General features: G+C 37.9%; 2 protein-coding genes across 4 annotated transcripts; one reads left to right on the top strand and one right to left on the bottom strand.

Moving 5' to 3' along the window:
• The first annotated feature begins 11,259 nt into the window (after positions 1-11,259).
• On the top strand, positions 11,260-12,537 carry LOC112168420 (26S proteasome regulatory subunit 7). The gene has a single exon (XM_024305545.1). It carries the CDS (start codon positions 11,260-11,262, stop codon positions 12,535-12,537), a length of 1,278 nt encoding a protein of 425 aa, XP_024161313.1.
• Positions 12,538-14,956: 2,419 nt separating this feature from the next.
• Positions 14,957-19,470, bottom strand: LOC112166967 (vacuolar cation/proton exchanger 5). Of its 3 annotated transcripts, none has more exons than XM_024303904.2 (13): positions 19,281-19,469; positions 18,673-18,818; positions 18,268-18,531; positions 18,122-18,189; positions 18,004-18,032; positions 17,326-17,522; positions 16,925-17,137; positions 16,648-16,785; positions 16,259-16,375; positions 16,130-16,183; positions 15,770-15,886; positions 15,514-15,610; positions 14,957-15,379 (listed from the first exon to the last, which is right to left on the bottom strand). In XM_024303904.2, exons 2-13 carry the CDS (start codon positions 18,694-18,696, stop codon positions 15,363-15,365), a joined length of 1,335 nt encoding a protein of 444 aa, XP_024159672.1. In that variant the 5' UTR covers positions 18,697-18,818; positions 19,281-19,469; the 3' UTR covers positions 14,957-15,362. The 3 variants fall into 3 exon arrangements, with proteins under 3 accessions (XP_024159672.1, XP_040363118.1, XP_024159674.1); XM_040507184.1 differs by lacking the exon at positions 19,281-19,469 and adding an exon at positions 18,999-19,189; XM_024303906.2 differs by lacking the exon at positions 18,673-18,818 and having other exon boundaries at positions 19,281-19,470.
• Between the last annotated feature and the right edge of the window lie 4,901 nt (positions 19,471-24,371).

The following is a 24,371-nucleotide window of genomic DNA, read 5'->3' on the forward strand; positions in this document are numbered from 1 at the left end:
ATAACCCTAATAAAATAAAATAAACAAATGGGCAGGATGGGAAATGTTGACGTGGTGGTTAAAGGCCTTGTCCAGATCCACGGCTAATTGGTTGGAAAAATTCTTAGGTAGAGCAGGCGTGCCATGTGGCGGTACGACCAGCCAATCAGTGCTGGTATTTCATTTTAATTAAACATGGTCTTTAGTCCACAGTCACTCTTGCTTTTTAGCATTTCTGAAAAACCGAGAGAGATCCATATCAAGAACCCTAAAATCCCAAATCATCGAGAAGAAAGATGTCTGCAGCAGTAGTACTGTGCAGAAGCAAAAGATCCTTCTTTGATGATCTTCCACCATCACCATCGCCGCCTTATCTCTCCAAGAGACTTCGCTGCTCTTCTTCTTCTACTACTTCTTCTGCCGACAAGTCAACTATTCAACACTTCAACACTTCTGGGTCCCTTATGTACTCTCTCAACTTCGTTCTCTCTTCCCCAACATGGACCCCCAGGTTCTCGAGAGATCACTACAAGAATCCAGCTACGATTTGGACGCCACAGTCAAGAGCCTCAACAACCTTGCCGAAAAACAGAAAGATTTTTCAAGTTCTGCTGAAAAAGTAGAACAGCTTTCTCTTGATGGCCCGGGATAGATCGACTAGGCTATCGGAGAGATGGCGAGTACTAGTGTCGATGATGCTAGGGCATGAGCGGCGAAAGTGCTAGAGGGTTTCGAGAAATCGACCTGTGCACGTGTTTCTGCCCAGATTGCTCAAACTAAATGTCAAAAGGAGGAGGAGAATATGATGCTAAAAAAGCAAAAGGACGCACTGCTAGAAGAGAACGTCATTCTCAAACGTTTTGTGCATGTGCAGAATGAGCGGTATAACGAGCATGAGGGGAGAGACCAGGAATTGAAGAACTTGAAGGACTTGGTGGATCAACAAAAGGAGCAGTTGCGGAAGCTTGAAATTTACAAGTATGGCTTGCAGTTGCAGCTGAATGAGGCTTTGAAGAACAACTACGTACTCCTGTGTCCCAGCTGGACGTTTCAACCCTAATGTCTTTTAAGGGTTTCGGTAGCGAATCAATTAAATAGCCTGATTTCCGTGCCTGCAGCCTGCGTGCTAAATGTGCAATGTCTTAGAAGAATGGATCTTCCATTAGATATAAATTAATGGACCTTTCTTTTATGTAGCCAATTAAGTAACTGAATTAGGTGCAATTATTTAATGTATTTTGTCATACTGGTTACTGTAGTACTTGGTGTATGGTAAGTCCCAATTCTTCAATTTGCAAATGTTACCTATTGATAGACTTGTAAATGAACCGGATTTGGATTGGATCGATCTAAATCCAAATTCGTTTACTTAAAAAAAATTTTTGATCCAAACCCGCTTTGGTAATCCAGCGGATCATTGATAATTCGATCCAAATCCGTATCAGCCAGATTAACGGATATTCGATCCACTAATCTGACCCATTTATAATTTCAAATATTTTAAAATTTTAATAGTAATATTAAATTTATATCATAATATCTCATAAGATATTAATAAAATATTAAAACAACATGAAAAATATCACAAAAAGTATAATTACAAACATTGGATTAGCAAGCCGCTGGCATCGAAACCCTAGCCACCTAAGACCAGAAGTCGTCTTTCTACAAGCTGCTCACGTCCGGCGGCAGCCCGATGTCTGAGCTAACCCCTGGCCTCTCCAATATTGTGCGGCTTGTTGCCGGACGGGAGTTGTGATACTAGTGCTCGGTGGAACTCGGAAGGGGGTTGCGATCGAATTGTTAGAGTCGCTTGGCGTCAGGTTCTGGTGTATTCTTTGGTACCGGGTTGTTGTCACCTCTTTTAGATGCCTCAGTCTTCATCACCCCTTTGGCGTCGCCGGCTCTGTGACTGTCATGGCATTGGATGCTAGGGTTTTTCAATCCATTTTTTTCCTATGTTGGTGACTTCTGGATCGTTGATGGTGTCTGGGTTTTAGTGGTAGAGGCGTGAGTACTAGTTGGCGGCTGCGGCGGCAGCGTCCTAGCAGGGTTGTGTTGTTGGTGTGCTATGACCCATTCGGAGGAGACGTGACTGGGCCTGGGGTTTGGGCCACTTTTGTTCAAGTTTGGGCGTGGGCTCTCTTTGTGGGTTCCCATTGGGTTGGGCTACTATTTTAATTTAGTCTTTTAGAGTACAATAATTCCCTACTTTGTTAGGGAACTATGCTGCTAGTTTTTTAGTGAGCTTCATCGAGTTTAGTTTACTCTGTCTATTTACTATGTAGTAGTTAATAGTCTATAGGCTCCCTTTATGAGCATGGAACCGTCAAATGATTGGACCTAATCTATGTATCACTGTGCTACTACCACAAACTCTTTATCTACCCCATGATGGTAGAGGGAGGATATGTAATGGCCTTTTCTGGCTTTAGTTGAATAAAAGTCGCCCTATTTGGGTTTGTTCAAAAAAAAAAAAAAAAGTAGAATTACATTATATTTCTTGGAATCTTGGGTGATGAACTATCCCTTAGATTGTTGCAAAAAATTTGTATTAAAAATTCTTCATATTTTATACTTTATATTTAAAAAAATTAATAATATATTAATAAAAATAATATTTTATTATTATGAAAACGAGACGGATCATTAACGGATCGGATCGACCTAAATCCATATTTGATCCGTTAAATAAACGAGTTAAAATATTCGGATCATTAACAGATTAACGGATCAAAATTTTCGATCCAAACTCGTCCAATAGCCACGGATCTGGAGCGGGTCCGGATCAAAATCCGGTCCATTTATAGGTCTACCTATTGATGCCCCGCTTTGACTTGCAACTTTATATACCGATGGATACAGTTAGGTCTTTCATATAACACTGGAAGGTACTAGTACAGGGCAAAGTACGTAAACTACAACTTATAAGTGGATAATTTTGAAAGTTCTACGGAGTCTTAATGTATTGGTACTCCAAAATCGTTGTCATTGTCACAACATGATTTATGAGATACCCGCCCATTGAATGACATTGCTCAGCATTTCTGAGAAGAAGACGGTCACCCTTGGCGGCAACTACTACTATCCCAGAACCATTATGTTGTAGGTCGATTGCTTCTGGGGAGAAAAATAAACTTATGGGCACTTTGCCCTCTGTCTGGAATGTGAAGAACACACACACACACACACACATATATATATAGAGCAAGGTGTTCTGAAGAGGACCTCTGCAACCCAGAAAATGTGTGGACGTCCGAGATTTCTCCACGATCAAGCTCTGACGACTGCGCCTCTTGCTGGACGGAGGCCAAGGGCATCCCAGACCAGTTTGTAGTGAAGACGAAGGCCAAGAGACCGAGGTCGGAGGTCTGGGCAGCATGGTTGGCTGCAAAATGGTAGTCCGATCAAGGTTGACTGGAAAGTGTTATCCAGCGAGTCCACCCGAATGGAAACTGGTCCGGGATGTCCAGAGGGTTCGTCCAACAACCGCAGCGCAGGAGGGACATCCGCACTTTTTCTGGGTTGCGGACGTCCTCTTCAGAACTCGCCCATATATATATATATATATATATATATATATATATATATGTATAGGCCGGATCGATAGCCGACGTCTGCAATCCAGAAAAAGTGCGGATGTCTCTCCTCCAGCGTTAGGAAGGCGGCAATCGCTGCGTTGCGGGTGCCGGATGTATCCTCTGGACATCCTGAATTACCTCGAGCAAGCGGCGAAGGTGATCGGAAACTCAGTGGTGTGCGGCGAGCTCACCGAAAACCATGGAAGCCCATCGAGCTCCACGTCGAACGCTTTGTCGACGACTCCAGCCGCTTCTGAACTGCTCCATGTCGTGGCCTGGTTCCGTCCGACAACAGAAACGCCGCCGTTGCTGCTCGATTGAGGCCGGAGGAGCGACGTCCGCATTTTTTCTAGGTTGCAGACGTCCGCTCTCGAATGGTTTTGTATGTGTGTGTGTGTGTGTGTGTGTATATATATATTTGTGAACATGGGGATCGCTTTGTTTTTAAGTTCTAGATGTTGAAAGAAAGGGATCAGACAAATCGTTGTTGGCCGTGTCATCTTTATTTCAAATGGCCTCACACATGTGGGCCTGGTTTTGATCCCCACCCTACAAGGCCGGCCCTGAGGGTTGCCTAGTGAGGCAGCTGCCTCAGGCCACCGGTCGCCGGAGGCCTCCGATTGATATAATCGTCTCAACTATTAGTATATATACAATTTATTAGCGAAAATTATACACATGTACCAGAGTAGCAGAGCGGAAATGCCTTGACATATAGATGACCAAAGCCTTCATGGGTTCCAATCCCTGGGCTGTTTAGTTTTCTTTATTTTATCTTTTTACTTCTTCTATTCTTTTTTAAAAAATCCCTCTCCTCTCTTCTACTTTCTTTAATTCCTTTTTTTCTAGATATCACGTCTTACACACACGCGCACGCGCGTGCGTACACACACACACACACATTTATATATAAGAATAATAAAGCATTTAAAAATATACCCAAAAAACACGATAAACTCAAATTGAGACCTAAAAAAATATTTTAAAAAAAATTGTTTGATTGCTAAAATGTGAAACTCAAGTGAGGCCACAAATTTTTTTTTTTTGCCTCAGGCCTCTACAATCTCAGGACTGGCCCTGCCACCCTATTCTGGTGCAGATAGAGATTATTGAACTCCCGCCGGTGCTTGTGACATGGGGTTCGACGCTAAGGTTCGTGGTGAAAGTCGATCGACTTGACGAGAATCTGCAAGGGGACTCAGGTTTTGGTCCGGCTCCATCATGATATCTCTGCGTCGACGAAGCCGGTGTATATATCCACCCTTAAAAAAATGAATTTGAAGTTTATCTCGTCGAGCGTCTCAGCGACTCTTGGGTTTACTTATAAAAAGTTGGTTTTTGCAAGGTGGGTAGACTTCTTAAATATTCTTCGTTAAAAGCGTCTCAAAAGAAAATTAAAAAACAGGATGGACTCTTGCCATCAATGGTACAGTACTCTCCTGCTTCACCTATGTACCAACATGACGCTTATATTGCTCCCCCACAATTCAATTTTTGTGGTCTAGATTGCTCTCATATCTTTTGCCATCAATCTCCTGCTTCAACTACGTACCGGCATGACGCTTACATATATTCCTCCCCCACAATTCCATTTTTGTGGTCTAGATTGCTCTTATATCAATGTACTAAAAAGGTTTCGAGCCAGTAAATTTTCTTCACCTTGAACTCCCAAATTTTCAAGAGTGATGTCCAATGACGGTTAATTGTAAATTTTCTTCGCCTTAAACTCCCGAAATTTCAAGATTGACAGTCATTGGACATTAATTGTACATTATTAATACTTCGATAGAAATACTTAATGAGATATATATGTTAAACAGCGACAAGCGTGGCCAGTGGCCCACCGTTGTATCGATATTTGTTAGGAATATGAAAGGGTGTTAGTGTAATTTTGTTATGCCTATAAATAGGCTGTTGATATACTGTTCACAATTAACAGAGAATATACAATGTAGCCCGGTCCGTTTTATACGCTTTCTCTCGCCCTCTCTCTCCGTTTTTCTCATCTTCTTCTTCCTTCATCTTTGGTTCAATAGCTCAGCTTTCATGGTATCAGGAGCTCAGGTCGATCGATGACCTAGATGTTCTTGCTTCCTCTATCTTTAGCTTCCGCGTTATCAGTTTTCCTTCAATTTTTATTTTCCCCAATTCCAAACCCTAACCCCCAAATTCACTTTCTCCCTTTGCCATGGATCCTTGCTCGATGCTTGTGCTAATCGGCTCCCTATTTCTCTTTGATTGGAGAGAGCTCTACATTATGTCATGATACGATTTCAGTACTTCTGGAGTGAAACTCAAACTGAGAATGCAAAACGTCGTCGCCTACTTCTGCGCCTCAACTTGCATCGGAATCTCTGCAATAGACTCATCGCAGCCTCCACCGGAATTTTGAGTGTGGACTCATCTCGATCGTTTGGTACAATCGTAGAGAGTTTGGTAATTTCTTTCCGATTGGCACTTCTCTCTTTTCTGCTCTTGAGCTATTGTCTATCATGGAATCTCTTTACTTGGTTGCTATGTCCAGTTTTCATCTGTCCATGTTGAAAGTATAGTTGAATTAGTTGAATTTTGAAGAAGAAGAATTTGTGATATTTTCAAGAAGAATTGGTGGAATCTCTTTTCTGTTGAATTAGACGAATTTCGAAGAAGAATTAGTTGTACATATTTGACGAAGAAGAATTGATTGAATGTTGAAAGAAGAAGTGAATCATTTTTTTTTTTTTTGAAGAATTATTGGATTTTGAACAAGTAGAAGAATTAGTTGTAAATATTTGTGAAAGAAGAAGTGAATTTTGAAGAAGATGAATGGATTGAATTTTGAAGAAATAGATGAATTAGTTGTATATAGTTTGCACAAGAAGAACTGAATGATTTGAAGAAGAAGAATTGGTTGAATTTTGAAGTTGTATACAGTTTGAACAAGAAGAATTGAATGCAGTTTGAAGAAGAAGATTTAAGTGATTGTTAAAAGAAGAAAATTTAGTTGAATAGAAGAAGTTTTTCTTTTCCTTTTTTGAATGGATGGCTCTGGTTCGACAAGTATGGATACGTTCAATTGGAGGTGCATACAACTATTATTGGTCATGGTCTATATTTGGGTGGAGTTCTGCTTACATGGACATATTGGTAGATTGGGGAAGTGTTAGTGGTACTAGCAAATAATGATCTTCCATCTTCTTTTTTGGTAAAGGGTCAGCAGCTTGTTCACTTGGTCTCTATGTGAATGCAGTAATATGGTGTTCAAATTGATGAGGCAGGGGATTGATGAGTGGTTTTGATGATTGTAGCTACTAGTCATATGAGTAGAACGGGTATGCATGGCCTATATTGCATGGTTGCTATCTCTTGTCTTTGCTGGTGGTGGTTCAGCAAGTGCTTTTCATGGATTCAATTATGTGATACAAAACTTGTGAAGTTTGATGTAATACTATGGTGATATATCAGCTTGATAAGGATGAGATATCTGTTTTGGGCTAATAAGTATTTCACTTTGACGATTCTTCATTATTCTTGGAGTAGACTAGATTTTCACATGTTCTAAATAGCTGAAGAGTTTGATACCATTGGGGTTAGACTTTATGCATTGTAGCAACAGGGTATAAAGTAATCTGGCAGTAGCATGTGCAGTTGAGAAGAAATCTGTTTCACAGTGGCATAATGTTGGGCTCTTTCTTCCAGTGAAGTTTCAACAAGACCTTCTCTGACCACTTATTGTTTATCTCCTATTCTCAGTGACTGCTACAGGCGTATGATGGTAATTGAGGGAAATAGTGTGGTAGCAGCTCTTGCACTCTAGAATTTGAACTGAGAATGGAAGCTCCATCAATTATTTACATTGAAGTGCTATGGAGAACTATGGGTTGAATTGAAGATGCTCCAGTTCTACCATTTTTCAGTGTTCAAGAAGCACATCAGTTGAAGATTTTCTGTGGGGGTTTTCTTTTCAAATTAGATCCAACCATATGCTTGTACCCAAGCCTATGGTTGAGGGGGGGTGTTAGGAATATGAAAGGGTGTTAGTGTAATTTTGTTATGCCTATAAATAGGCTGTTGATATACTGTTCACAATTAACAGAGAATATACAATGTAGCCCGGTCCGTTTTATACGCTTTCTCTCGCCCTCTCTCTCCGTTTTTCTCATCTTCTTCTTCCTTCATCTTTGGTTCAATAGCTCAGCTTTCAATATTGTCCTAACTTAACCACATGTTAGGTGTTGGGTTGTAATTACAAAAGGTCTCGGTACAATTGGGTGTGAGTCATCCACTAATAAGTTCTATTATCTTTTGTAATTTTTAATATGGATCTTTCCTCTCCAACAAGCCCCCTCACGTGCAACCTAGCTCTAGGCCTGCAAGTGAAATCAATTAACCATCTAATTCCCACATTGGAACTTGAGACATGTATAATCACAAAAGACTTCGGTTCAATTAGATGTGAGTCACCCACTTATAAGTTATATTAACTTTTGTTACTTTTCTAACGTGATATCTTCCTCTCCAACAATATATACTCTAATTTTCTAAAAAGAAAAATTGGGAGCTTGTGAATAAGATTACATTTTGGCCTCGCTTTCTATTTGAGCCGCTACATCTTTGAACACATATTTTCATGAAGAATTCTTTTGTTTGAAACTTTGAATTGAGTAAAGTATTAATAAAATTTCATTTGTAGTAGCAATTGGTTTCAACTATCTTTCAACAAAAATGTTGATAAAGGTCGAATTTCAATTCTAGTAACCAATCGCATTAATTGTGAAAGAAAATTATTTTTCACTTTTGTTTGTACACGTGGAAATAAAATGCTTGGTCCGCACCATTCCCGAAAGACTTTGGAATTCCTAGTACGTTGGGGCAAACCGACAAAATCAAATCCTACACGGATTTGGAAACTATAGCTTAGTTAAGATTTCGCGGCTAATCTTCCATTTGCAACCCATGCATTTGTATTTAAGGAAGTTTCCTCATACTTCAGAGTTCTCTTCTCTGAATCAGACTTCTTCATCACTTCTCCGCTCCTCACTCGAACTTAATTCGCTCTTTTTTCTCTCACCTAATTTATGGATCTCCAGATTCTTGATAGAGCATTGCAAGAGTCCTGCTACGATATTGATGCCACCATCAAGAGCCTGAGCGAGCTTCACCTGACGGAGAATAGGGTTACTTCTGGTTCTGCTGAAAAAGTACCACAAGATCAGAAACCCATTCCTGAAGATGATACTGCGGATTGGGTTGAATTGGTTATCGGAGAATTGATAACTTGTATTAGTGTGGAGGATGCTAGGGCACGCGCTGCAAAAGTGTTAAAGGGTTTCGAGAAATCGATCGGTGCAAGCTTTGAAAAGGAGAATATGGTGCTCAAGCGAGCTGTGTGTGCGCTACTTGAACGGCAGAAAGAGTTAGAGGGTCGAAGCCGAGAATTGATGCATATGAAGGAGTTGGTGGCTCAACAGCAAGAGCAGTTGAGAGCGCTTGAGGTTAACAACTATGGCTTGAATTTGCATCTGAAGCAAGCTCTGCAATGCAACTCCAATTTTGTCCCTGCTGGAAGTTTCAATCCTGATGTCATTTAGGGTTTAATAGAGTCAAGTAAATTTCAATATGACATTAATATGAGTATTGGCTATTTATTACGTTTACATTGCTCAAAGCGGATTAATCTGCTTTAAAAAAAAATAGAGATATTTTGATCCAAGTCCTTTTTGTTATATAAAAGTTAGATGTAGTCCGCGCATATTTTCTTGTTAATTGCGGTCCATTTGTTTTTTTTAATAGTCTATTTTACCCTTAGAACCAAATAAGGTAAATAATTCTAAATTCACTAATTGAATCACAATTTCAGCTCAATGTTAAATTTCAAATTCAAATTCCATAATCTACAATTCATCAATGGATAATTTTCAGATATACACTAAATACATTCCTATGATATCAATATACCTAAGATGTATGTATAGAAATATCGAATACTTATATACCTATACTATAGGATGAAAAACATCAGAACAAAAATTCAAACATTATTGCTTCAATTGTATCTCTATAGTAGGTATTTAAAGTTGTATGAGATCTGACCTATCTAGACATAGGAAGCAGAAAAAAAAAAAATATATATATATATATATATATATATATAGAATATATTACCAATCTACGCAAAAGGTACAAATATGTACATATAGAACCTATACCTAATTAAAAGATAAAAAGTGTGAAAGAGAAAGTGGGAGATAATGAGAGATCGAACCTTAGATATAGAGATATTGAGAAACTTATGAATTTTTACCTACACATAAGGCATGTAAATGAGAAACAAAAATGTCTAATCAAATTCTAGGACAAATGTTACCTATAATACCATAATTGATTTTATGTCAAAGGTAAGCAAAAACTTCTGATCAAGTTTATAATAAAGGTAACTGCGAATTGAAGAAGTCACGTTAATAAGACCTGAAAAAATGAACTAAGAAGGAAGAAGCCAGACAAAAAATATAGATTCGAGAGAAAAAAAAAATGAGAATTGTGTGTTGGAAAGAAGATATGCATGGCAGAAGGAGAGGAAAAAAGAGATGATTTAGTAGAAGAAGAAGAACTACCTATATATGAGGTATACTGAAACGATGAACTTTTGAGCTCTTAATACATCTACCACAAAAAATTGCATAATATTTACCTTAGAATGAGGTAACAATAGTGGTTAATCAACCAACAAAATACACACACACACACACGTTCCTTTCTAGGTTAAAGGTAAGTTAAGAAAGAAATGTTAAAAAAAAAAAATGAAGAAGAAGAAGAAGAATAGCTACCATCCATGGAATGATTTACATGAAAAAGATCATAATCGTATAGGGCCGATAAGAAAACACATTGACCAAGAAAGCTTAATGTTAAAGAAAGAGAACGACGTTCATATAAAACTTGACATTACGAACAAGAGCCATAACCAGAGAAGCTTTGGTATTGAAGAAAAACATTATCAAAAAATTGCTTTAGAAAAGATTCTTAACTTATAGAAGACATCTTTTAAATTAGAATAATTTTAGGATGATTTACAATAAATATAGTATTCAATGTCATATCAATTTCATAATTTTATACCAGATCAATAAGAATAATTTAAGAAAAATACACATCAAATATGATATTACATTACTAATCAGATTGCTAATTTTAATATGATTAATTCTTGCATTTTATGTGCAAAGACATTCAACAAGGGCATATTAGTCATGTAAAAAAGAAAAATTAATGAGGATTGAGTCAGCGAGATGGAAAAGGAAATAAATCCGAGGTGGCAACTAAGTCATTGGACCGCAATTAACAAGAAAAATCGATGCAGATTACAATTAATATGAGGTCTAAATTTTGGACTTTAATCTAATTAACTCAAAAAAGAAAAAAAAAGGGCTGTCTTAATCTGTAATCAAATATGTAAAGTATTCCTATGCAAAGACTGAAAGTTAATTTCTAAACGGATATGGAAACTAGCAAAAATATTGTCCTTATGTTTTACTGCTTTCCTTTACTAATCTTAATTCTGATTCTTAATTCTAATCCTAAACGGACATGGAAACTGGCGAAGCTTATATAAGCGAAGGTTCAAGCTTTAAGCCAAACTAAACTAAATCAATTGCTTACAGCGTTTCGCTGCAGTATTCTAAACTCAAATCAATTCGAAACTTTTCTAACCTTTACTGTAATGGCGCCTGATCCGGAGGACAACATGAAAGACCAGAAAAACCCTAGACCCCTCGACGAGGACGACATCGCACTCCTCAAAACATATGGAACAGGACCCTATTCAACTCCCATCAAAAACGTGGAGAAGGAAATCAAAGACAAGGCTAAAACCTTGAACAGTTTATGTGGCATTAAGGAATCGGACACTGGCCTAGCTACTCCTACCCACTGGGATCTTATTTCGGATGGAAAGATGATGGGGGAGAAACCTCTCAAGGTGGCAAGATGCACCAAGATAATTAACCCTAATTCCGAAGATGCAAAATACGTCATCAACGTTGCGCATATTGCAAAGTTTGTGGTCGGCTTGGGCGAGAGGGTTTCCCCAACTGATATAGAAGAAGGCATGCGTGTTGGGGTCGACCAACAGAAATTTCAAATTCAGATTCCTCTGCCTCCCAGAATTGATCCAACTGTGACCATGATGACTGTGGAAGAGAAGCCAGATGTAACATACAACGACGTTGGTGGATGTAAGGACCAGATCGAAAAGATGCGCGAGGTGGTTGAGCTACCATTGCTTCACCCTGAGAAGTTTGTCAAGCTTGGGATTGACCCTCCCAAGGGTGTTCTCTGCTATGGTCCTCCAGGAACTGGCAAGACCCTTCTAGCTAGAGCCGTGGCCAATCGAACAGATGCTTGCTTCATTCGTGTCATTGGGAGTGAGCTTGTTCAGAAATATGTTGGAGAAGGAGCTAGGATGGTTCGAGAGCTGTTCCAGATGGCGCGGACCAAGAAGGCTTGCATTGTGTTTTTCGATGAGGTAGATGCCATAGGAGGTGCCAGGTTTGATGATGGTGCTGGCGGAGACGTTGAAGTTCAGCGTACAATGCTTGAGATTGTGAACCAGCTCGACGGGTTTGATGCAAGGGGAAACATTAAGGTGTTGATGGCAACAAACAGGCCTGACACTCTAGATCCGGCATTGTTGCGCCCCGGAAGATTGGATCGGAAGGTCGAGTTCCGTCTGCCTGATATGGAGAGTAGAACTCAGATTTTTAAGATCCATGCAAGGACCATGAATTGTGAAAGAGATGTTAGGTTTGAGCTTCTGGCTCGGATGTGCCCTAATTCCACTGGAGCCGATATAAGAAGCGTGTGCACAGAAGCTGGAATGTTTGCCATTCGTGCACGGAGGAAGACGGTGACTGAAAAGGACTTCCTTGATGCCGTGAACAAAGTTATTAAGGGGTACCAGAAATTTAGTGCGACGCCCAAGTATATGGTTTACAATTGATGAGTTGTTCTAGATATACATGCACAAAGCGCAGTGATGTTTCTTAGAATTGCATCCTAATGTACGTGTTTCTAAGCTGCTTAAAGTCTTAAACCTCGATGTTGCTTTTTTAGCCTGATACAAAAGAGTTTTTCTATTAGAATCTCCAAATTTACTCACTTGACCTCTATGCTATTTACACCTCTTATCAAATTTTCAAATACTAAATTTACTCACTAAACCTCACTAAACTTTCTCAAATAACCTCACTATAGAATTTTCAAACAAATTATTATCTTTAAAATAAAAAATTTAGTCATTTCAATGATTTAATCACTCTATAAATCTTAACTAAATATACATTTCTTAATCAAACTTGAGTTTCAAAAATTAATGTCCAATCAATAAGAAAATGCCATGAACTATTATTTTTTTTTTCTATTTTAGCTGTGCAAAAAAAAAAATGAAGAAACCATTTGTTTTTATTCTCAAAAAAAAAAATCATTCATTTTTTAATGTTTTTTTTTCTGTATTTTTTGTACCACATGATTAATTATTTATATATATTTTTTATTTTTTTATTTTTATAGCAAATATGATATATTGACTTACATTTAGGTCATAAATCATAAGAGGATTTATTTTGTTTTCCCTCACCAATATGCGTTCAACATATATATCATACATTTTTATGTCACATGATCTTAATCATATTTTTAACTCTTATTATATATATACAGATCCTATCCAGAGCGAAGCTCCGCTTTGAAATTAACGTGTGAAGTTTGAGTTTTGGGTCACTTTTCGGTCGCATATCCACATCTCGACCCTTCAGTTTTTAGGTAATAGTGTATAGATCATCTCTGCAAATTTTCAGCCAAATTGATGATAGTTAAGGTATCTAACTCGCTTAAACCAATGGACGGACTGAATCTGTCAACCTGAACCGTACTAGCTTTAAATCAGTTATCAATGCCTTAACGATCATCATTTTGGCTGAAAATTTGCAGAGACGATCTATACACTAGTACCTAAAAACTAAACGGTCAAGATGTGGACGTGCAACCGAAAAGTGACCCAAAATTCGAACTTCACAAGTTAATTTTCAAAGCGAAGCTCCGCTCTGGATATGATCTATATTTAGGGCTAGTTTGGGATTGCTGTGACTTTAAAAAAAAAAAAAAAACTGCTTCTGTGTTGTGAAAATAATTAGCTGTGAATTACAAAACTGTCATTTGGCAAATAATATTTTTAAAAGTGCTGTCAGAACATAAAACAACTTCAGAGCGTGTTTTGATCCACAGCAGCTTCTAAAAGCAACACCCAAGTATCTAAAATTTGTTGCTAATGACCTGTAATTTTCAATTAAAGTTGATTTTCATTTATTTACCAAACACAATAAAATCTAAGATTTTAAACAAAAGCTGATTTTTTTAAAAGCGAAGCAATCCCGGATGGGACCTTAGTGGATGCTTTTCCTACCAGATTTCCACTATTGCGATTTCCAAACACAAGGACGATGGCCACGGAACTGATGAATGCGTGTGAGACTGTGGTGGTTGAAGCGCGTTGTAATACTCGTATCAACTGCATATATAGTTGAATCCCAATACCAGCTCCCATTGACAAAGTACTGTATTGATATCCATGCGAAGATCAGACACTTGAAATCCTGCTGGGATTTCGAGTTCGAGCAGCTGTACGGCTCCATTGACACAATTGAAGGAAAAGAGTGCTGCAGCAACATCACTGTGACTCGTGAAAACCTCGAACTCGACCCGTTCACAGTGGACAAGATTTCTAGCCTGAAAGTACCTGCACAGCTTCATGAATCCATGGTGGATAAAATAGTGAACGATGCCGTTTTCTTGGCTGATAGTACCGGTCCTCATAGCTATAGCAACACATCGTATCTAGCAGTCTCCATCCATGTTAATGGTGTTGACGTGTAAGGCATTTGAATGTGAAGGCCTTTTACTACCGCAACCAATTTGTTTGAAGTCTTCTGTTATATCATATGTATAATGATTAATCTGATCATTACACATACAAATTGTATATCTTTTCTATAGTAGATATAGAAGAATGTGCGGTTTAAGCCTACCCTAAGCTTGATCATTCTGTTGTACTCGTCATATTCAACTGTCGTTTGCAATTTTATCAAAGTTTCACCAAGTTCTATAGCGCACTTGGCGAGTATTGAAACTGTGGAGTGAAGCCATCAATTTAGTCATTATTTGAGGAGAGCCGAGCACAAAATAAACCAACCAATCCAACGTTTTACCATGGCTATTACATTCTCAAGTGGCTGAGCTGAACCAGAGCAGATCTTCCTCATGATCTCCCAGACGATGTTAGCAAATGTATGATGTTAATCTGACTTTCAATTTCTATGTTTTCTTCCGTACATATAATTTGCTCGAGCTTGTCAACTTTGACATGCAAAATTCCGTTGAAAGCATTGACACAACGGCATGTAATGGTAAAAGAATGTAAGAATGTATACGAATTTTTTTAAAGTTGCATACACCACTCCCCCCCTCATCTTAGATTCTTAGTCAAGACTTGCCACCCAAGAGAAAGCTCTGCAACAACACCTGCTCAATAATATTCACTCAACAAGAACAAGTAGCAGTTGGCTAAAAACAAAAAAAGTTGAGATCTCTGATATGTACAAACAGAACAATGACTCGTAGCATTTGCAGATGCACCTTTGGAATCATTGGCTACGTTGAGCATGTTTCAGTTACATTTCATCTCCAATATCACCTGCCATTCTGTATATAACCTTTCACCAATAGACCCGACTCCTTTTATAGTCATCTTCAACAGCTTCCATGAATCGACTAAGTTCCAGCTTCATCTGCAAGATCACACCAATATGTCAAAAATCAAAAGCTCAGTTCACGGCCTATGCTAACACAGTATTAGTTATTCCATTTAAACATACGGAGGAGGTTTCTATCAGTTAATAGAGAAGTTTAATTTAATACAGACCTGCAGCCGAAGGATCTACATGAACAAAGAAACTTGCTGCAACTATCAGATAACAAAGAATAAGCATCAACCCTTTAAAGTAATTAGAGGTTCCATCCTGCAACCAAAGCACAATGATAGCAATAAGCAGAGGGACTTGTTTTAGCTCTAACAAGCAGAATCAGACAGACAATTGAATACAAGGGTGATGCAACCCATTTTCCATATGTCGATGTTATGTGCCTTTTTTCTTAATATCAGTAATTGGAATGCATACCTGCAGCAAAAAGGCTACAACTAAGACGGTTATAAAAAGTGTGGCTGTCTCAAAGAGTTGAAAGTTCAAGTCCATGGGGCGTCCCATAATCCACCCAATAACTACACAAAAAGGAATCTGCAGTAATTGAAACAGATAAGAGGTTTAGAAATTTGTATCAGCCAAATAAAAAAGGATCATTATCAGTTACTATTACTAACTGCACAATCAGCAACAGGATGATAAAATATACAAGTTATATCAGTGTAATTTCACAACTTGAAACAAGGTTTATATTGTATCTATAAAAACAGTAAGGGAAGGACCCTCTGTCTCTATATGCACCATATACATAGAAAAAAGCCTCAGACAAGTACCCACCCCGAACATAGATATCTGTGTCGATGACCCTATTGCCACTCCCAATGAAATGTCCTGTAGAGAAACTCAAGATCATTCCAATGCAAACTAACAAAAAATAAATAAAATATCAAAAACCCGGTAACTTACAAGCTTGTCCTTCATGGCAAACATAATAGCACTAGCATGCTCTGCAGCATTACCCACAATTGGGAGCAAGATAACACTAATAAATGAAATAGGGATTTTCCATGCTACAGATGCTCCCTGCAAATTAATCATCCAACCATAAAGCTCATTAATCATAAATACCAACCAATCTCACTAATAGTTGCCAGACTTTTTTTCTAGATTTTCATTGCATTAAAAAAAAAATTAATAAAATAAATAAATAAAATTTTGTTCAATTCACATTAAAATTTTTAGAAAAATAAATAAAATCTTTTGCTTAAACTCTCGTAAATCCATCACTTGGGAGGGGGGAGTGATTTAGATTTAGTAATATCAACCCAAGTTCAGAATCTTGTATTTATACCGACCTTTATGGCATTAACTAAATATTCTGATAGGAATGAGATCCAACTCGTCATTATTATAAGCCAAATTATTGATTCCCATTTAGAAATCTCGGGTGTCTCATCATCATCATCTGAGTTCTCTTCATTTTGACTCCCTTCCTGAGTTCACAGCGTATTTACCACAACAGAATTCATAAGTTAATAGAGTAATCGCAAGCCAAAAATTGAATGATAAAACCCTTTGATTGTGATAAAAAAGAGCAACTATATAAACACAAAAAGAGAATGCTCAACTCACCTCATTTAGAGGAACATATAGATTCTTTTGACTCTTTAACTGGAAGAAAAGATATATGGCATATGCTAGAAGCATGATGCAACTACTAAACCTTGAAAGTGCCAACTCCGACTTCCCAAAATGCACCTCAGTGTGAGTGTAGTGCAGAACAGCTGGGAAAAGTAGTCCCATGACTGCCATTAATAGCAAGCCTGAGTTCACAACAGCAGTTGCCTGCAGTACTTAAATAGCTTCAGAAAGATTCTAAAAAAAAAATTACCAAATTGATAACAGAGACTCACCGTGATTGATATATATATATATATATAGATACATGTGTATACACACACACACACATTTATATTGTATATACTTATATAAATACATATAGAGAGAGGAAAAAAAGAAGCTGATATATTTACCTTGTTAAACACTTGTTCCTTATCTTGAAAAACAAGCCCACCACAGAAGAATGCACATCCAAGCACCAGCAGCATATTTGACAGAATAGAGCCTAATAATGACTGCTGAACAACGCGTAACATTCCATGTTTCAGTGCATAAATTGATATAATCAGTTCTGTTGCATTTCCAAAAGTAGCATTTAAAAGACCCCCAACTGCAAGTTCCAATTCCACATATCAAAAGTTGAACCTAGAAGAAAAAACTCTTACTCACCATTATATACAAAATTAGCAAGACAATAGGACAGTACTATAAGAATAACTCATATGCTTTGGGTGCATGTCAATGTAAAGACAAAGTAAAATATGTGCATTCGGCATATGCCAAAAGAAAATGTTTTGTATATAGCTGAAGAAATTTACTTATAACTTTCCTGCTACATGAAACTGAATTGTATCCAGAAAAAAAAAAGGGACACAAACAAGGACAAGAACTTCCTCTTTTACAGTCAGAAAACACAATGCAGATTTCCTGATGAAGAATGCAACCTAGATAAAGTTATATAATTTGCAGCAAGATCTCTTATTAATGTAGGAGAAAACCATTAGATTGCCAGCTCCGCCTTAGAAATAGAATAAACCACAAAGAAATAAGGGTAAAAAGTAACCTATTTGGAATATGAGTAAGAAACTTACCAGTAGGTCCAGTATAGAATGCCAGCTGCCTATATGAGCAAAATAAAGTTCACTTTAGCTACTTAACAATTCAAATTACTGAGATGTAGTTGAAACATAGGGTAAAAGGACTACGTACTCTGTAGCATAACCTAAACGCTCAGCCAAAGGAGTTATACCCAACAAGGTCAAGAAAAAGACCCACCCCTGAAATTCACATCCGTAAATTATAAACAGGACTGAACAATTTCAGTCATTAGCAAAGATAGGAGAGTTGCAACTCACATTATGGCCAGTGAATATATGGACAAAAATTGCTAGAGGCCCAAAAGGCATAAGCATGTTGAGTTTGTTTGACAAAACTACAGTCTTTATACTCCTACAAACAACATTCCTCCACATTTTATCATCACCCTTAGCTTGTAAACCTCCTGAAAAGGACCCTTCCCCCAATTCTTGAATGGGTTGCGACTTTTGAGCCTTCATCTCCGGAATAGAAAGAATCTCATCTTTGAATTCATGTATCGATTCATTATCTATTGATTCCATCTGTGACAGGAAACAGCAGACCACTTTAACATCAACCACTTATAAGTTGCATTGTGTAAAAATTTATTAATGCGTAAACTTAATGAAGTTAATCAAAGAGCTACACGAAAAAGCATATCAAAGAAAAAAGATAATACTCACTTCAACTGGTAACATATAACTCATCGTATTCTATTGCGACGATTCATCCACAGAAAGAAAAGGACATCACTGCACTAAGTTCTTTATGTACAAATCTCAGAACTGAGACAATAAGCTTCTACAATGTTTCAGCCAAAGTTGCTACACTGCAAAAAATATAAAAAAATAAAAATAAAAATAAAGACATGAAACAAACCTCATAAGCACAATGAAATTTCTATACTACTATATCCTCCTAAAAACTATTCTTCAAAATTTGAAATTTGTTCTTTCCACCATGAATTGTATAGAAAGATTTTAACTTTATGATTCCGAACGCGAAGTACCTCAATTGCATATTCTACAACTCAGAATTTACAATCACAATGCTTGAATTGAAATTGGCTTGCAACAAAGTTTCGAAATTTAACTGGGTTTTTTACAGAACTATGTTCAATTCTGGAAAAGTGGGTATTGGTGATTCTCGGATCTGAGGAAGACAGTAACAAACCCAACTTAAATTGGGTTTATCCGAGAATCACCATAGCTGCAACTAACAGAGAAAAAAAAAATAAACAAAAAAACTGAAACAAACAACAGAAAAACAGAAAGAGGGTTATGACATATACCTGGCTATAATTAGTAGAGGAATCCAGTTCAAGCAGTTTATGTTTCAGTTTTATCTGCTTCTTTCTTCTTGTGAGAGACTATTGAAGATTGGATCTTGCTAATCTTGCAATATATGTCCCGAGACAGTTTTGATTAAGCGCTAGTTTGTCTGTCTTTGGGCACTACGTCAACATATGGCTCCCCACAAAAACGTTGAATGAAAAAATTGCATTCTTTAGAGACGACTTGTCGTTTCGTCTCTATTAGTCTATTATGAATTTATGATCAAACACATTTTTAGTTCTTACAAATTTGCGTTCTTGAGTTTGACAGTTGGACGAGAGACCTCTAAATATTATTAAAATATATATATATATATACACACACACATACACTAGCCTCTTAACATACGCTAACGCGTGTGTCAATTTGCCTTTTCTTTTTGTTATATATTTATGTAATATTACTCTGATTTTTTTTTTGTTTTCAAATAAGAATACTATTTTCAAACTGCAATTGCAGTTCTAATACAGTTGGGAAAGAACTGCTCCCAGCCTCTCATGTTGTGTTTTTTTTTTTCTTTTCATTTTCTGTTTTTTATACTTATCAAATTACTATTATAGCCTATATACATTAAACTACAGATTTTAAAATTTAATAAAAGAAGGGCAATTTCAAGTATTTTGAAAATTTAACCTTAAGGGTTGTTTGCTTAAATAATACTGATATATATATATATATATATATCAGAAAGTGTTATTATTGTAGAGGACTAAATATCTCTCCCACTTTTATAAACGAGAGATGACAATTGGAAAAACTTAATAGATTGGAATGAGATTGTTGACGATTATATTCTTAACAAGTCTTGGAATAAAACCAAACTGCTCCTTCATTTGAATTCAAGTATTCTCAAACTGTTTCAAACCAAGATGACGAGTTTGTGTGGGAACCTGCATTCAGTGGTATATTCTCAATTAAGTCAACAACCTGGTTGCAATATGGAAATTTGAATCAACATGCCCAAATTGACTTGATCACGAAGATGTGGATGATTTTTTCTATTGGAACCTCTAAATTTATTCACTTGACCTCGTATGATTTTTACACCTTCTATCAAACTTTCAAATATTAGATTTACTCACTAAATCTCACTCAATTTCCTAAAATTTACAAACGAACTATTATCTTTAAAAATTTGGCCATTTCAAATTATTTAATTATTCTATAAATCTTAATTACATCTCCATTCCTTAATCAAACAACATAAATCTCTTATCCAATAAAAAAAATTAAACACAAGGAATTGGGTTTCAAAAATTAATTTCTAATTAACAAAAAAAATGTTTTAACATGAACTATTTTGTGTTTTTCTTTTATATTTTTTTTTCTCTTTTAGCTGTGCAAAAGAAAATGAAGATTATAATTTTTTCTTAATGGTATTTTTTTTCTCTATTTTTTGTACCTTCTGATTAATTATTTCAAAAGTTTTTCAGTTTTTCATTTTTGCTAGATTTTTTTTTTTTTTTGCAGATATATTGAATAGACTTAGATTTTATGCTAATAGGATTGCTTTTGTTCTCCCTCACCAATATTTGTTCAACATGTATGATGATACATCATAGTTTTTAATTCTTAACCACTGCAAGTGGCCTAGTGGTTCTTGCCTAGTTGGGTGTGCTCCCCAACCTAGGTTCGAATCCCGAAGCTATCAAAGTGGCCAGGCACTGTGCTGCAGTGCACAGTTGGAGCATTTCACATGCACCGAATAAATTTATCTTGAGCCTAAGAAGCCTTTGGGTTCCCCTTAACAAAGTAAAAAAAAAAAAGTTTTAATTCTTATTAAATATATATAAGAGTATGTAGTGAAATTGAAAAATGAAAATAGATAAGGAACTTAATAAAGAATGCAATCTAATATTATTGAATTGAAAAGTCTAGTGAAAATAAATATAATGTTCAAGGAAAACCTAATTTGTGTTTAGCCCAAACTCTAGGTTACTTGACCTAGTGGTAATAGGATTTAATTAGAAGGATCTAGAATCCTAATCAATGTAGAATTACTTTCCTTGTATGATTGAGATTCTATGCATTGTAATCCTCTATATAAAGAGGCTCCTATTATCAATGAGAATACACAGCAAATTCCTCTCAAATTCAGTTTCTCTAAAACATGTTATCAGCACGAAGCACTAACCCTGAAACCTAATATTCGTAGCCTCCAAACCCCCGAAACGTCTGCCACCCACCTTGAAGTTCTCACCCCCAGAAGCCCAGAACCGGCGACGAAGACCCCAGAACCGGCCGAAAAATATCCGAACCGGCCCCCGGAAATACTCATACCCTCTCTCCCCGGTTCAGAGCTTTCCTCCCTGCCTACTGCTAATAAATTCACCAGCAGCTGTAGCAGCACCCCAAAACACCGGAGCCAAAATATCAAGATCGGAACCGGCCTAGAACCACGTGAACCGGCCGCCTGAACCACAGGAGCTGCTGAACCGCCGCCTACATCTTCTATCTGTGCTTCAGTCAACCGAACCCAACTTCGGTCAACCCTAGGCCCAGTTGCGGTCAGCCCAAGCCCCAGAAGCCAAAGCTCTTGGCCCAGCAACCTGAAGCCCAACAACCAGAAGCCCAGAAGCATAAAAAAACCCTGACGTCATCCTTGCATCATCTGCCACGCAAGCATCCACGTCAGCTCCGATTGCCACGTCAGCACACCGGTCAACGGCCGGTCAACACTTTTCCGGCTACTTTTCCGGCCAACTTCCTGTCACTTTCCGGCCACTTTTCGACGACTTTTCCGGTCAACTACAATAACTTTCCGGCGACCACTTTTCCGGCCATCTTTTTAAGGTAAACTTTTCTAAAAGTTCCCGTTTTTGAAGTTTTTTTTTCATTTTCTTCTTCTTTTCTCAGGGACTTCCAACATCCCTTCTTCTACCCTCATTTTCTTCTTTATAGGGGAGACCAAAAGCCGAACTGTGGGGGTTCGTGCTCACTCCAAGCTTGGAGCTTGTAGAGTCCTCCAAACTTAAAGTTTGTTGAGAAGAAAACGATCGACCAAATACATCGTTGTTTCGATCTAATCCAAAACCCCTCTTGGAATCGGATTTTCTTGGAAGCGACTACGCTCAGAAAATCCCTAATTTCTTGGAAGCGACTACGCTCAGAAATTTAATAGTTTTTCGTGGTAGCCTTTTCGCTCCGAAACTAACCCTAATCTTGTGTTGTTTTTCAAGATGAGTAACCTGAACAAGTTGAACTTCATTCCACTAGAAACAACTGGCGCAGGATACCATAGGTGGGTCCGAGATGTGTGCCAACATCTTAAGGCTGATGGACTTCTGGGAGCCATCCAAGAGCCTGGTCAGAACGTGCTCTCCATTGAGCAAGCTACTGCTTTCGAAGCAAAACAAGCTAAAGCCATAATTCTCATGACAAGGCACATGAATGACGCGCTCCAAAATGAATACCTCAATGAGGAAGACCTAAGAAAGCTATGGGTAGAACTTGAGCAGTGATTTGGCAACGTTCGTGACTCCCTGCTTCCTGATTTAGAAGTGCAATGGCATAGCCTCCACTTTTGTGATTTCAAGTCTGTGCTTGATTATAACTCGGAAGCCCTTCGTATCAAGTCTCTGATGGAGTTTTGTGGCCAAGCCATAACTGATATGATGTTGATCGAGAAGACTCTCTCTACCTTCCCCGTCTCTGCACTGATGATTTCAAAGAATTATCGGATTGATGTAAATGCAGGACGCATCACAAGGTTTCATGAGCTCATTGGCGCCATGAACGTAGCTGAAAAGCACGACAATATTCTTGTGAAGAACTATAATGCTAGACCCGTGGGAACTAAGCCTATTCCGGAGTCTAACTATAGTCGCGCCCCTAGTGGAGGACGCAAGGAGCGAAACCCTAAAAGTATGGACAATTCTGGACACTCTGGTCCATATGTTCGCCCTAAAGAGGAAGGAAATCGCCAAGAGAGGTGTGCACGGAACCGTAGAGGTCAACGTGTGAAGAGAGAGGGAGGCGGAGCCTCCGACCATGGTGGTAACGCCACCAAGAGGATAGGTCGTCCAAATTGTGCCCCAATGGCGCCTCGATCAAGGGAGCCTGACCATAATGATGTTTGTTTTCGATGTGGATCAACTGAACATTGGACCAAATCATGTACCGCACCCCAGAATGTTGCAAACGCATACAAGACATATCGTGAAGCAAGGGAAGCAAATTACATGGCACAAGAAGATCAAGATGGCGATCTAGATCTAAGGGTGGAAGACTACAAGGATCAAGACCCAGAAACTGGCGATTTTGATTAAGTCTTTTTATTTTCCAAGAGATGTAGGCGATTGCCATATTACTTTTTGTTGGATTAGATTTTCTTTGATCATATAAACAATGATGTACTCCGTTGGCTTATGAATAAAATTTCGAGTTCTTTTCATTATGACTCAATTTTGATTCTAAGCATATTACTTTGTGACTACGATGGCTAGGCCATCAATATTAATTCAAGGACATGGAATAGCCCAAGTTCCCCTTGCCAAAAGGCACCTTGATTATTGTCGCAAAAGCTCTCTACGCTCATAGGGAAAATCACACCTATGAATAGCCAACGAATTCCATGGGAAAATGCATGTAGAGAACGGAAATGAGTTCCTTTGCATTACCTCTAATGATTGCGAACAGAGGCGCATCGTAGAGAAGTTTATGTGTCGCTCTAGTGGATTTTATGTCCCTATTCGAGCTATTAAATCCAATAAAGTTATGAGAGAAGATCTCTTGGATTTATACACATATTGGCTTTGTCACGACAGGATAGATCATCCTAGTCATGATATGATGATCCGTCTACAAAAGACTACACATGGACATCATTTCTTTTGCTAAGCCTCTTCCTTAGGGAAATTAGGACTGAGACCGTCCTATGCAAAGGATATGCCATTACTCATTCTGTTCTTACAAAGAATCCGTAGGGATTTTGTGGATTGATTCAACCAACTTGCGGACGTTTAAATATCTCATGATGTTGGTTGACACGCACACACTGGTCACGTGTTGTGCCATTGTCCACTTGTAATGCTGCTTATGCTACACTC

The sequence above is a fragment of the Rosa chinensis genome, chromosome 5 (assembly GCF_002994745.2).
Source record: "Rosa chinensis cultivar Old Blush chromosome 5, RchiOBHm-V2, whole genome shotgun sequence".
Classification (NCBI taxonomy): domain Eukaryota; kingdom Viridiplantae; phylum Streptophyta; class Magnoliopsida; order Rosales; family Rosaceae; genus Rosa; species Rosa chinensis.

Bases quoted from the DNA above. Each gene is read 5' to 3' on its own strand.
- LOC112168420 (XM_024305545.1), top strand. From the start codon at position 11,260: ATGGCGCCTGATCCGGAGGACAACATGAAAGACCAGAAAAACCCTAGA.
- LOC112166967 (XM_024303904.2), bottom strand. From the start codon at position 18,696: ATGAGTTATATGTTACCAGTTGAA. The intron at 18,190-18,267 runs GTGAGTTGCAAC...TGTGAATTTCAG, and splicing joins ATATATTCACTGGCCATAAT to GGGTGGGTCTTTTTCTTGAC. The intron at 17,138-17,325 runs GTAAATATATCA...TAAGTACTGCAG, and splicing joins AGGAACAAGTGTTTAACAAG to GCAACTGCTGTTGTGAACTC.